This window comes from Nelusetta ayraudi, unplaced genomic scaffold (assembly GCF_046127955.1).
Source record: "Nelusetta ayraudi isolate G7.1 ecotype Tasmania unplaced genomic scaffold, CSIRO-AGI_Nayr_v1 ptg000033l, whole genome shotgun sequence".
Lineage (NCBI taxonomy): Eukaryota > Metazoa > Chordata > Actinopteri > Tetraodontiformes > Monacanthidae > Nelusetta > Nelusetta ayraudi.
The window spans coordinates 3,681,902-3,696,443 of NW_027466083.1; the positions used below are offsets into that span (position 1 = coordinate 3,681,902).

At 47.0% G+C, this 14,542-nt stretch overlaps 1 protein-coding gene across 1 annotated transcript in view; it reads right to left on the bottom strand.

Annotated features, from left to right (window-relative positions):
• The window catches only part of fat3b (FAT atypical cadherin 3b), a 71,588-nt gene that overhangs the window by 18,617 nt on the left and 38,429 nt on the right, over positions 1-14,542 (bottom strand). The window contains exons 29-45 of the mRNA XM_076031676.1: positions 14,272-14,406; positions 13,329-13,722; positions 11,833-12,029; positions 10,211-10,364; positions 9,881-10,114; positions 9,070-9,248; positions 8,191-8,404; positions 7,262-7,476; positions 7,017-7,154; positions 6,708-6,851; positions 6,418-6,615; positions 4,788-5,065; positions 3,579-4,144; positions 2,723-2,854; positions 2,353-2,510; positions 1,747-2,278; positions 1,111-1,264 (exon numbers count right to left, since the gene is read on the bottom strand). Of these exons, the coding sequence (XP_075887791.1) occupies positions 1,111-1,264; positions 1,747-2,278; positions 2,353-2,510; positions 2,723-2,854; positions 3,579-4,144; positions 4,788-5,065; positions 6,418-6,615; positions 6,708-6,851; positions 7,017-7,154; positions 7,262-7,476; positions 8,191-8,404; positions 9,070-9,248; positions 9,881-10,114; positions 10,211-10,364; positions 11,833-12,029; positions 13,329-13,722; positions 14,272-14,406 (4,022 nt within the window). The remainder of the gene's footprint in view (positions 1-1,110; positions 1,265-1,746; positions 2,279-2,352; positions 2,511-2,722; positions 2,855-3,578; positions 4,145-4,787; positions 5,066-6,417; positions 6,616-6,707; positions 6,852-7,016; positions 7,155-7,261; positions 7,477-8,190; positions 8,405-9,069; positions 9,249-9,880; positions 10,115-10,210; positions 10,365-11,832; positions 12,030-13,328; positions 13,723-14,271; positions 14,407-14,542) is intronic.

Below are 14,542 nucleotides of genomic sequence, written 5' to 3' on the forward strand. Positions count from 1 at the left end.
GAGCATTTAAAGGTCCAGTGTTCTGCTGCAGCCACTCAAAGACTCTTGTTTATTCTAAATGTGAATAATTTGATTCTGTTTTATCATTCAATCATCATCATCATCATCATCATCATCATCATCATCATCATCATCATCGGAGGAGGAGGAGGAGACACTTAGGGATGCAGTTGAAAAACGTATATTTGACTTTTGGGTCAAAGTTGTGGAAAATGTGAAAATGTCATGCCACAATGATATGTGAAATCCTGAAAGTGGGATCGTTCAATTGTAATGTTTCTACTTCATAGTTGTGTTGCCGTAATCTTGGCCTCTTGATGTCAGGATTTGATGAGGAGGAGTGTTTACATACAAACCGGAAGAACTTTCAGTGTTCGATCGAGCACGAAACAATGAAAAGTTGAACATTGTGTGTTCAGAAGTTCAGCTGTTAAAGGTTAGAGTGCGTTTTCAAAATTCTCCTGAAAGCAAAAAACAATAAACAAAAAAAAACAGCTCAAAACGTCTGGTGGGTCGTGTACGTGTGAAATATAGCACGAGCAAAGAGCAAAAAACAAAACAATTCATCCAACTTTACTTCAGAAGTACAGCGTCTCAGTCAGGAAACTCGAGCCTTCTCCTCCTCTGGGCAGAAGCTGCTCTCTTGTGGCGGCTCCCATGAACAGACGCGCGTGCGACGAGGTGATTTCAAAGGCAATTAATGGGCTGTAATTAAGGGGAGAGCCGGAGAGCGATTATGGGCTTTTCAACCCAAATTATGCCGAATTAAATTAGGAACACTTATTCATTCCATACAATAACAACTGCGGCGAGGCCGCTAATTCTCTCTCTCTCTCTCTCTCTCTCTCTCTCTCTCTCTCTCTCTCTCACACTCTCTCACTGAACGTGCGCGAGGGGGCGGGGGGATGCTAATGTGTTTAAATCACCTCCAACCCAACCCTCACTTGTGTACACAGTGTGTCAGGGAGGCCAGGCCGTGCGTCAAAGCTGAATTTCATTTCCTTTTTCTTGTTTTCTTTTTAATAATGACAAACGAGACTTAAAAGTGTGCGTGTGCCCACGTATGTGTGACTGTGAGTGTGTGTAGTACTGCTGGCTATGGTGTCTTACATAAGTCCCCCGAGTCCTGCAGGACAGCTACAGAGGAAGGCGCTGCCTACGGGCGTGCAGTCCCCGCCGCTCTGGCACGGATTGGGCATGCAGGATGTCAGTTCAATTTCACAGCGCCCCCCAGTGAAGCCGGCGATGCAACTGCACACAAAGCCTGTTGGAGGGAGAGAGAAATTGGTCGTTTGAAAAAATTCTGCGGTCAGTGAAATTGAGTTCACGGCGGCTTATGTTGTGGCGTCACGTGATCAGATGAACCCTGAAAAGGTGCCACGAGGCTTCGTTTGATTTTTCCTGTGATGAGTCCTATGAAGAAGCATCAGTGCCTTTAGTGACATCACAAAAGGCTGATTTCTGAAAGGCGGAGCAAGAAAAAAAAGAGGCCAAGGATTACAACGTGTATTGACAGCAAAACTCACATATTTAGAGTGAAAAAAAGGTTTGAATATGGGGACCCTTAATTGAAGCGCAGCCAGAGGACCTTTGCCTCTAATTAATGCACAAAAAATGCATACATTGGCAGTCATGCTTTTACAACATTTTGCTTAATTTGACATCTTATTGTGAAATTTGTTAGGACGCAAAAGGATCACACACACACTCAGGCACACACATACTGGCGCTGCCATCCACACAGACCTCCAGAGGGCAGGCTGCTGCAGATGGCTCCGTTGAGGCAGGGCTGACTGACACACGGGTCTGGGTAAAGGACGCAGCCCAGCTTGACTTCACTCAGGCCGGCGATCTCGGCGTGACGGCTCCTCTTGTTCTGGAGTGGAAGCTCGTTACCGTTCAGCATCAGCGAGCCCAGACAGCCCTGGAAACCGTCCTGGGCTCTTGGCGGGACCCGCACTGCGCGCTCTCCCACGGCCGGAACCGCCTGGTTTCTCCCGGGCCCCGCACTCGGCCTCTCGCCTTGCACGTTTGGCGGCCTCACTTGGGCGCCGAAAAAAAACGAGGAGTCCGGGGCCAAGGGCCAGAGGCGCACGGGGGCCCGGGCTGCTCGGCGCCGCTCCACGTAGCTGTCATCCAGCGACAGGAGGGTGTAGTTCCTGGTCAGCTCCAAGGCCACAGCGTGCCAGAGGCCGTCATTTATGGGCCTGCCAGAGATTCCCATAATGCCCAGGGTGTTGTCGCAGTCCAGCTGGAACCAGAGTCGACCGCCTTCGATCTGAGGGCAGAGAAAAAGTTTCAAATTTGGTGTCGTTTTGCATTGCTCACAGCCCACGTTGTGCACAGGTTCACCTTGAGCATGGTGCAAGGGTTGACGCGCGTGTACATGATGACGCCTCTCCTCTGGAGGGTCCTGATCCTCAGGCTGAGCCTCATCTCCCCACTCTGGCCACTGTCGGTCACTCTGTATTTAATATAACTGTTCCCAGAGAAACTTAAGGAGGTCTGGCCTGCACATTCACAGAGGAAAGGTGATGCAGGATCAGGATTAGAGGAGGTGGATCATCATTATCGTCTTCATCATCATCATCATCATCATCATTACTATTAATATTATCATTGTTATTGTTATTATTTTAATACAAAAATAAAAGTCTAACGTGGTCATCCAGGCAACAAAACTTCCAATGCTGAAGCACAAGAAAGGGGAGAAAAATAGTACCTGCACAGTCATTTAGTCGCTCAGGCAGACACTGGCAGACAGATGGCGCTGCAGGACCAGAACGGACACACTGCATGTCCCCTGGGCAGGACTGTCCTTCACACAGCTCCACAGGAGTGGGACAAGTTCCCCCTAGTGGTGGACACAGGGAGTAACACAAGTTTGTTTTGTTTTTATTATTTTATATTTACTTGGATATTTTCAGTTTATTGTTTATCATTATTGTTTATTGTTTATTGTTTAAATAAATCTGCATATGCAAGGTTCTGTGTCATGTCTTTGTATTTCCTGTTTAATTTTGAAATATGTTTTGCTGTTGTAAATGGGTTGAATTTTGCTTCCTGTTCCCTGATTTGTTCCACCTGCGTCTCGTTGTCAGCGCTGCCCTTGATTGTTCTCACCTGTGTTCCTCTGCCCTCTTGTATAAATAGTCCTTTTCTCCCTTTGTCTTGGTCGGATCATTGTTATTCTTTCTTGTTTGGCTTCCCTTGGTAGCCTCAGGTCTGTTTTTCCCCCATTTGTTTCTTTTGTACTGCCTTATCTGTTTTCTCCTGTCAAGTCTCCCGTTTTGGGTTTTGTTTTATTTTCCCCCTTTAAGGACGCCCTTTGTTGGCTCTGTTTATTATTTAAAATAAATAGTTTTTCTTTTTTGCAAATCGGCGTTGTCTGCATTCTGGGTCCTGCCTCCTCACTGCCCCCACCTCACATAACGGCATGTGTGTTTAATTGATGAAGAAATTTTTAAAAAGAAATTCTCTTTCACTCAAACCTTTGAAGTTTTCACATATTCTACTGGTCAGAGACTCCTGCAAGTCGGCATTGACAGTACTGACCCCAACATTTGCCCACCGCTCACCTGGACAGGTGCAGGTCTCAGTGGTGCTGAACCTGGGCGACACCAGGCTGACCCTCTCCGTGCTGTAGGTGACGGCCGAGCCGGCCTCCATGACCAGCATCTGCTCACACACCATCCTGTCCCCGCACTCCAGCTCCCCGGAACACGCGCCGCTGACCGCCACCGCCCCGGCCAGGATGCCTCGGATCTGCCCCCTAGTGGCCGCCTCCTCCAGCTTTGCCGACAACTCCTGCTGGGAGTAGAACCCGCCGCGCCCCGCGCCGACCTGCGTCTCCGGCCGCTCCATAGCCAGCAGCAGGTCCACGCCAGACGTCCCCGTCACTGGCCTGAGGGTGAGTATGTGCAGGGGGTCCTGCTGCCCCGGGGACCACTTCCAGCCGGCCAGTCCCCGCAGCATCAGCTTGATTTGGTTGAGGTAGCGGCCCAGCAGGTCCTCCAGGGACAGCGAGCTGAAGCGTAGTGTCATGGTGCTCCGCAGCAGCACGTCCGTCACCTGCTCCACCTGCACCGACACGTCAGCGATGACGGCGAAACGGCCGTCGCTGACTGTGGCGTTCATCTGGTATCTGACGGAGGAGAGACGGTCACTGTGTGTGTGTGTGTGTGTGTGTGTGTGTGTGTGTGTGTGTGTGTGTGTGTGTGTGTGTGTGTGTTACAGCTGGGTAGCATGTAATTTTTTTTTTTTGATACAACGCCAATTTGGATACTTACAGAATGATACTTTTTTTGTTTTTTCCAGATGTTTTAAAAATCCTATTTGAGCAGCAACAAAAACATATTTCCATTACAGCACAAAACCTTTATTTTACATTTTACTGGTGATTCAAATCAGAGTTTTTCCTTCAATTCCAGTTTGTTGTTCCTGTCTTTTGCTACTCCATCCTTGGCACAAATGTTGCATTTTGCTTTATTTTGAACCACCTTAATGAAGTGGAGCCACTTTAGACTTCTTTGGCATATGACTCTAATTTCCACTCTAACGTAAACAAAAGTTTACGAGTGTCTTTAGTTCACATCAAGCCAATTGCATTATTGGCTCACGCCAAATTATTATTAGCTGGAATGCACTGAGATTTACTTTCCTGGATAACGTAATTTGGCACCGAAAGATGATTCATTTTTTTCCATATTCAATCGGATTGGAGCATTTCAGTCTGTGTAACAAATGTATGGAAGTTTGGTCGCCAGCCCTGGCGTGGTGGTGCCTACCTGCCTGGTTCCAGGCCCGGCAGGGCCACGATGCTGCCGTCCTGTCTGTTTATCTTGAACATGTTCTTCGGCTGAAGCCGCTGCGTGAAGGACAGCACGTCGTTGGGGTCGCGGTCCGTCGCATAAATGCGGCCGATAGGGCCGCCGGGGAAAGTGTCTGTGGCCATGACGATGAAGATCTCCAGCGGGGAGACCGAAGGCTTGTACTGGCTGTTCCCGATGACCCTCAGAAAGACAAAGGACGACGACGTGAGCCTCGGCTTCCCAGAGTCGGTGGCCTGAGAGAGTCGAACCGTCACAAAGTCAAGTTAGACTGGAATTGAGCTGAGGACGCCGCTGATAGTAAAGGTTCCGTGTTATGCTATTTTTCATATCTTTGTTACCCTTGCCTGTGGAGGAGCCAACTCATCCTAAAGCTCTAGAAGTACATTTAACCCTCTACTTACAGCCTCCTGCAAAAAAAAAGCTAAAACCAACACTTTGAGAAGGTGCAACCCCTGGTTCAGGGTTGTTGGGGCTGTCACTACTCTAGCAGCGGTATCACTGACCTTTTGGGACATCATAATTAGCTGATATCCAAAACTGTGCATCTGGGCACCCTTATGGCACAGTTTTACTCAACTTTCAGTTGAGTAAAACTGTATGTATAGTAAAAGATGGTCTGGTCTCATTTCTGGGAGTTCTCTGACAGGCTAAAGACAAATTGTGGTTAAAAGTTTCGCTGAAATGACTTCAGCATAATACAGCAACATTAACTAATTCAACTTTTTGGTTCAATTTCTTGCTTTGCATGAAGCTACATTTTCACAACGATTATATGTCATTTGAGATATATAAGGGCCTGAGATAAACAGCGGCAGCAAGTGTACCAGTGAGACACTCACTCAAATGAATTGATGTCAGGCAGCGCCGCTGGACTCAAAACATGACAGAGTTCAGCGCATTTATTTTACATACATTTACAATCACTGCCAGGCTTTTAATGCTGAAGCCTTCACTGGCTTCCTGTGCCAGACTATTAGCTGATAGTGTCTCCATACCATCAGCTCTAATAGCTCTGCAATTAAGCAGACGTTCAATACAGATATTCTGCAAGTAATGGGCAGCCTTAAAAATCCAATTCACTTGGCTGATGTTTTAAGCTGAACAGTAATATTCATCTCCACCCTCTAGTTGATGAAGTCATTAGAAAAAGCAGAGTCTCGCTCCATGTTTTAGAAAGTGTTCGCCTTTACCTCCTGCCTTTTGACCCTCAGAGGTCATTGATACCTCCTCCAACCAGGTGTTCTTTCTCCCTCTCAGACCACTTCCCTCCCTTCCAAACTAATGGAAGGTACAGCAAAACAAAAAGAAATCTGTAGGAAACTAAACCTCAGTGTTCATGAGCCTCACTGCAGGAGGCTCTAAACAGTGGGCTAAATATGCTGCTGTTGTCAGTGGGCTAAATATGCTGCTGTTGTCTCTTTACCTATTGCGTTTTTGGACAATTAGTTGCAAGGCTGCTCCACTGAAGTCCAGAATGAAAGATGAAGATCTCAATAATGTTCCAATGCTGAATCTTCAGATCAGATCATTAGTCAATTATTCATTCAAATTTTAGCTTAAAAAAAATTCAACAAGTGTTGCTAACCTGGATTTCCAAGGTGAACTCTCGGGGTGCATCGGGGCCAAACGCTCGGTTGGACCTCAGAGTTCCGCCCTGGTCCAGAGAAAAGGAATTCTCCTCGTTCCCCGACACGATGCGGAAGTCAAAGGGTGGCCCGTTCCTCGCGGAATCCTTGTCGCTGACCGACAGCATCAGCAGCGTCGTGCCGGCGGCCTGGTTGAGCTGAACGTATGGACACAGCCCCACACAGTGAGGGACAGCCGCAAAGCAAACACATTTCGGCCGAGCAGACGGGCAAAAAGAGTGGCGGCTACCTGGAGGATGGCGGTGGAGTTTGGCGGGGTGAAGACAGGGGGGTTGTCGTTGACATCGGAGACGTCGATGTTGAGGATGACGGTGGAGGACATGGCGGGCGAGCCGCTGTCGAAAGCCTGCACTGACAGAGAGTACCGGGACACCTGCCGAGAGAGCAGCACCATCCGTATGTATCAGGCGTTGGGACACGTTAAGGGCAGACTCGATCGGCGGCGACCTTGAGCGGGCCTGACGTTTCCTGCGGCCCCTGAAGCAGAAAATTGCTATGGATTGCTGCTGAGATAGTGTACTTAAAGGCGCCTCCTTACGAGCTCCCTGTCCAGCGGCTTGTTGACTTTAAGCAGCCCGGTCACCGGGTCGATCCAGAACTGGTTGTTGCGGTCCCCTTTCAGGATAGAGTAGGTGATTCTCCCGTTCACCTGGCTGTCCAGGTCTTCCGCCGAAACCTAAAGCAGAAAAAACAAAGCCAAAAAACAAGACAACAGGACTGGAGAGGTGTAGCAAGAGGAAGTGACAGCAGCAACGCAGCAGCAGATCAAGACTGTGATCGTACCCGCGTGATTGTCTGGCCAACAGACGCGTCCTCGCTGACCAGGACGTTGTAGATGCCCTGACTGAAGGCCGGAGCGTTGTCGTTCACGTCCATGAGCTCGATGGTCACCAAGGTGGCGCTGCTGAGAGGAGGGTCGCCACCATCCCAGGCCTCCACGGTGAGGTAGTAGTCCTTGCACACCTCGAAGTCCAGGTCATCCGCCACCGAAATTGAGCCTGACACAGAAATGCAGTGAGGCGTGTGATGACCTGATGCCAGTGCCTCTTTGGCCACTAGGTGGCATTAAATGATAGCTGATGTGTGAGTGGTCAAAGTTCAAAAAGAGCAGAGGTCGGCAAGGCAGCAAGTTGAGCAGCATCCTGCTCAGTATTGCAGTCGTGCTTCGTTGTTGCTTCTGCATGTTTCCAGGTCCTGGTGGCACATTTCCAGCTCTCTCTACACACTTCACAGTGTTGCATCTTCTTGAACTTTCCGCCGCTCCCTGTAGGTGTCGCCACGGTGGATCGTCCCCCTCTAGCTCACCCTAATCCTGGCCTGCATCTTCAGCTTGTCCTTCACCACCTCCGCGCTACCTCATCTCTCTCTTATCCTCCTGCCGGCCAGCTCCATCCTCCCTGTCCACTATCCGTCCTCTGCACATGTCCACACCTGCTCAACCTTCCTTTATCTCCAAACCACTCAACCTTACCTGCCCATATGATGTGCTCATTTCAACTCATCCTGGTCCTTTCCAGATAGCAGCAGGTATCTTTAACTCTGCTACCTCCAGCTCCACCTTCCTGTCTTTTAGATAGCGGCCCCTGTCTCCACAAATACATCACAGCAGTTCAGGCTGCAGCCTCGCAGACACTTTCCTTCTGCCACGTATCACTTCCCGACACTCCTCTCCGCCCACTCCATCTGCCCCATTTTCACACACTCTGGCTCACCGGAGGTTCTGTCCATCGTGAACTTTCCTAATTCGTTGCCCGATCGGATGCGGTAGGTGATCTCGGCATTCAGTCCGATGTCGACGCTCGTGGCCAACACCCGCAGCACCTCTGTCCCCACAGCCACGTCCTCGGGGACGGTAACGGCATAGTCCCTCCTCTGGAAGAGTGGGGCGTTGTCGTTCACATCCAGAACCAAGATGTTCAAATCAACCTGGGAGAAAACAAAATCAGAAACGCAAGCTTGATAGGTGATTTCTTACAGCTGATGAGATCATTCAAGTTAATAAGCAATATTCTGGAATACAATCCATTTTATGGATTTTTGTGCATGGAAACAGCTCAACTAATTGAACAAACACCGCCTCTGCCTATACAACTGTCCCGCCCTCCAGCCAGTGTTTCCCCACCCACTATAGAATGTGATGAGGTCTTATCTTAATTCAATCTACCAGCATCCTTATCTGATCTCTTGATTAAACAAGGCGGCCTTATTCACTGGCTCCCACCAGCCAACGTGCACAGTCGAAAAATAGATTGAGATTCTACCGGAGGCGGAGTCGGCAGCTGACTTGTTTATGGTTTAACATGTTGTGCATCATTTTTAATTGCATTGTTATAGAATAATTGAATATTATCTACATTTTGAATGTGTTTATGAGTCAAAAAGAAAATCACTGATGCCTTTTAATAAGACACAGTACTGATTACACTGTGTCTTGTTTGATTACTGAAGAAATAGATCATCAAGCATCATCAAGCTTCATCAAACAAGCTATTTTTCTATTTCCCTGCATTTTGGAATTAGATTCCCGGAAGTCGACATTTGCGGCCAAAAACGCTTATCCACATATGAACGCGCCACTCGAGCAACCCAACCTGTGAGGACAGCGCCCCCTCCTGACCAGCCTGGTCGGTGGCCTGGACGCGGAGACGATAGGAGTCCCGGCTCTCCCTGTCCAGAATCCTCTCCAGCATCACGATCCCAGACACCGGGTCGACGGAGAAGGTCCCGTCGACGGAATCCACCAGAGAGTAGACCACCGTGCGGTTCAGACCTGGAGGGGTGAGACCGAACCGTGGTTTAGCTCACACGCACGTCTGCTCTCATAAATTAGCTGGTCTTTGCATAGTGAGGATGATCGAATATGCTGCTGCTCACACGCAGGTCAGCAGTTTGGGGGCTGATTAACATAAAGGCTCGCGTTGAGCGTAATGGAATTCCGCCTTTCATCTCTTTCTCCTCCGCTCATGCTGATCATTGAGCAACTCTACTGTATGTAGCATCTCTGACTTAAAATTGGAGTTTTAAAATCACTTTTTTAGATTTCATTGACTTGTATGAACCCATCACTGACACAATGCCCCCTGCTGGCCAAGTATAGAGGCTGTATCACTTTGGTTGACATCAGCACCACTTCCCTGGCGACAAGAAGCTAGCTGACCAGTGAGCTAGCTAGCGAGCTAGCTCACTGGTCAGCTAGCTTCTCTGTGTGTTCATCATCGCCAAAGAGAACAGTTACTGCCAGAGTGTGCTGGGCAGGCGACCATAGGCAATTGGTAGTTCCTAAATAAGGCCAGCTGGGGGCGCTGTGTCGTTGGCAGAAGTGGAATTCTCCCTGTATCAAGTCAAAAAGTTGTTAAAAATTGATTTTTGGAATGGTAGAAATCTGGCATCAAAAGAGTTCACCTTCGTCAGGGTCACTGGCTTGCAAACGGGTGAGCAGCGCCTTGGGGGCGGCGTTTTCGTACACGCTGGTGAGGTAATAAGGAGCCGAGAAAGAGGGCACATTGTCGTTCACGTCCAGCACTCTGAGAGAGATGTCAGAGCGGCAGAAGAGCCCGCCTGCGTCCGTCGCCTGGGCGATGAGTTTGTAGGCGGACGCCACCTCTCTGTCCAGCCCGGTGGCCGTACGCAGCTCGCCTTGGAGGCAGAAAACAAACACACAAACAAGCCAAAGAGGCGTGAGAAACTGTCAATTTCTGACGTTAGTGCGTTCATGAAATAAATCTGAATTACCGGTGTTGGCATCCATGTAGAAATCCTCCACACCGATGCCAAACAAAGAATACTGGATCTCAGCACTGGAGCCCGAGTCGGCATCGGTCGCCCCGACCGTCAGGATGCCCTTGTTGGTGGCAATGTCTTCAGAAACGGAGCTGCTGTACACCGCCTGGCCACACACACACACACACACACACACACACACACACACAAAGATATATATATATATATATATATATATATATATATATATATATATATATATATATATATATATATATATATATATATATATATATATATACATATATATATATATATATATATTTATATTCATATATATATATATATACATATATATATTCATATATATATATACATATATATATATATATATATATATATATATATATATATATATATATATATATATATATATATATATGTGTGTGTGTGTGTATCAAACATTGTTATCAAACCAAAGTGACTTCCTCTAACCCCACAAGCGTTAAAAAAAAAAAAAAATTGTGCGTCAATGCTTTGGTAAAGTAAAGAAAATGTTAAATGTTAATACATGAATGTTTAAGCAACAAAAACTACCTTTAAAATTTACATCTGAGGTAACTTCAGGTCATTCTGCTGTTGTTGAGACTGAGATTACTGTTGCATGCATTGCTTATTGTTACAAATCTTTCCACGCTACCAAAACATCGCTCTCCTTTCCCATTTACTCTTCCTGTATTGCCGCCAACACCATTTCCCCCTGAAAATTAGCATACAAATACAGCGATAATTTCCTCTCTGCCCCTTCATGCTGTCCAACTCCCTCTGAGGCGGCTGACGCCACCGTGTAACTCTGGAGTAGCAACTTTGCGCTCACGCAGACCTGAATTGTACGGAAAGAGTACTGATAGAATATAAGAGGAGAAAAAAAGAAAGCAGAGAGGACTGATTTCAAAGAGAATAATAAAGAGTTTAGTGGGAGAATGAAACTTTTTGAAGTAATTATGTGCGGCTGAAGAACTGCAGAATACCGCTAAATGAAAAGAAGCACGGGAGAGTGCAGAGCCCAATTATTTTTTTTCTTTTCACCCCTCCCTTCTCTTTTTCATCACGCCTTGTTGCATATTAATGGTGGGATGTGTCCTAAAACAGCAAGGTAGCACTTTGCCTCGGCTGGATTGCGTTATTCTGCGGTCACCTCTCTCTTTTAGACAGTTTAAGCTGTTTGTATCATTCCAGTCATCAGCTTCTGACTGTGGTTTAGCAGGAAGCCAAAATGTCGTATTTTTGAAAGGCGGCTATAAACACAGGGTCAAATATGCTGGATACTTATAATGGGTTATTAATCACGTGAGGTTGTCACGGTGGAAAATAAAGATCCGACAGAGGAGGACGGTATTCAAAAATAATTAAAATTGCAGAGAACTTTTTGTAATAAAAAAAAGTGACTGAAGCAAGTGCTAAAAACATATATCAAGACTTTCACTATAACTATTACATTCAATTCAAATGTGTTTAATGCTAAAAAATAAAATAAAACTCCTTTATAAGAGGTTTAAAAAATCCACAGTTTTATTGTAGCATAAAGACAGAAAGCCACATTTCAGCTTTCTGCACTCTTCCGCATCCCTGACCTGGTTGCAGATGGGACTGTTGTCATTGGCGTCCATTACGGTGACTTCCACCGCCGTCCGGGCCACGTACAGGCCATCGCTGGCCGTGATGTTGAGCAAATACCAATCCTGCTGCTCACGGTCCAGCAGGCCGCTCACATAAACCTTCCAGTCTCCCTGCACCAGAGCAAGGCCAAACACGCCCCGAGGATTTCCCCCTGGAGAGCGCACACAGACACAGCAGTGATGATGGTGATGATGATGACGATGACACAGGCATTGGCGTGCAAATCAATCGGAGAATCCTGTTTGTTCACGAGTTATAAATAACCGCGAGCTTCCCCCGCAGATGATGCAGGGTCAATAAAAATCATCACGGTCATCTGGCCTGCTGACGCAGCAACGCCCACCTTTCAAAGCTTCGCGAATTTGACCTTCCATTAGGAAGGCTTCCGTTCGGCCAATCAGGATTGTTTGGATTTTGTTTTTTGTTTTTTTCAATGCTGAATCAATCTTTGGCTTACCAGACTCGGTTATGTAAATGGAACGTGTCGACCTTGAAGGTCGAGGTGACAGAAGCTCAGGTCTATGAAGAACCCAAGAGCCCCCATGGAGTCAAAAATTCAATCTGGAAAAAGTCTGACATAATTCTAAAGGAGTCACACAAAGGATCTGGTATCAAACATTTCTCAGTTTGCCTCCACCGTCTGATTCATCTGAAAAAGCGGCCAACGCGGGCGAGTTGGCATTGTCGCCGACTCGCTAGCGATAGATTGCAATTGTGCTGGTAAGAAAATTAATAACACTGCCTTCTGCCGCACAGAAGGTGCTTAGAAAAATAGAAAAATTGTGTTTTCTGACAGCTCCAAATCCAGACAGATGAGGTTCAGTGTCAACATCAGAGTATCGGAGAGGAATCACTGCTGGGACGACTTTTCTTAGTCAGGAATTTAAAGAGCACGGGAAAAACTGTCCCAAAGACTTAAAATGATGATGATAAAGTTAGTCTTTTATGATTGTTGGATCAAGTGGCAGATCTTTGAGGCAGAAATGATTTCTTCCCTTGGCAGTGATTTACATAAATCTGGGCTGTTTTTCCTCGGAAAGAATGAATGAAAACTGACTTCAATGTGAGTTAGGGATAATTGTGCCAGAGCAGAGCGACGATATTCGTTTGGCGGAGGCGCTCTGAGATGCACATCCCCTGTTTGTGGATCAATATCTGGTCCGCAACCATTTAGCGGCCGCGGAAGCCACGCAATCTTTTATTGCATCAGGCTCTGCGTGTTTAGAAGAGCGACTTTTTATCCTCCCTTCAGTTTTAAGTTTTTATTGTAACGTGTACCTAAAGATCACAACGAAATTAAAAAAAAGAGAGATGTTTGACATTTGGGTTCAAATAAATTCATAGCTTGACCTTTCACAGTGGCGGCCCTATTAGACCAGTTTATCATTTCTATTCACAGCTGGTCCCGCTGCAGGAGGGGCACCCAGCTCAGCCTCCTCTGCTCCCTCACCGGTTATGTAGAAGCTGACGAGGCGGTTCTGGTCCGTGCCGTCCCCGTCCCTGGTTTTCAGCAGTGCCACCACCTCGCCGAGGGGGTCGCTCTCCTGCACGGCGCCGCGGTACAGCTCCCTCTCGAAGCGCGGCGGGTTGTCGTTCACGTCCGACACGGCGATGGTCACCATGGTGGTGGAGGAGAGCGACTGCAGCTCGCCCAGGTCCGAGGCCTCCACCTCGAAGCTGTAGCTGGAGCACAACTCGTAGTCCATCTCGGCCAGAGTGGTGATCCAGCCCGTTTTGCTGTCGATGGCGAAGACGGAGCCGGTGGTGGCGGGCACACCTGCCAGCCCCGCCTCCTTTGTCGTGTCCACGTTGTAGGCGAGCAGAGGTCCGAGGCTGTAGGTCACCTGCAGGAAGTGGCCAGTTACAAGAAAGCAGCTTTCTGTGATGAACTCATTGCTTTGTGGTGCAGTTGAAAATAGTAACGGGGAACTCAATTATTTGTAAACAGACTCCAGTTCACATGAGTCGCTCACTGAAGATAATCTGGGGTGTTTCAGTTTAATGTGTGGGAAAACCCACAAGCTCCATCCAGCATCGTTCAAATAGCTCCACTTGAAGCAACAACTATAATAATGTGTTTTATTTTGAAGAATTTGTATCTTAAACAAAAAACAAAAGTAACGTATGTTTTCCAATGTAAGACGTAGAAAGTATAGCTATTTGTGTAGAAATGTAGTGAGTAAAAGTAAAAGTCGTACTCATGTAACATACAGATACCTGGAAAATCACTGTAATGAAGTATTTGTACTGAGCACAGGCTTGTTCCTTTTTAAGGTTGATTTTAATCTGGATTTGTAACAACCTTTTCTTGTTGTTCTTGTCTTTGTCTTGTTATTGTCATCTACTCTTATTTGTACCACACAGGTAACAGCTTGAACTGGAAAATCTCTCACCTGCCCGTTGGAGCCCCAGTCGGGGTCGAGCGCACGCACTTGGACCACCCGCGTCCCCAATGGCATCCCCTCCATCACTGTGGCTACGTAAGTATTGCTCTCAAACACCGGGTTGTTGTCGTTCACATCCAGGATCTACAACGGGAGAAATTGTCTAAATGACGCTGTAATGCAGCAGCGAGGAATCAAAAACAATATCAATAACAGGAAGTTTTAATTTTCTCACTTTCTTTGCTTTTCTAAGAAGTTCTTGCAAGTGATTATGTTGCAA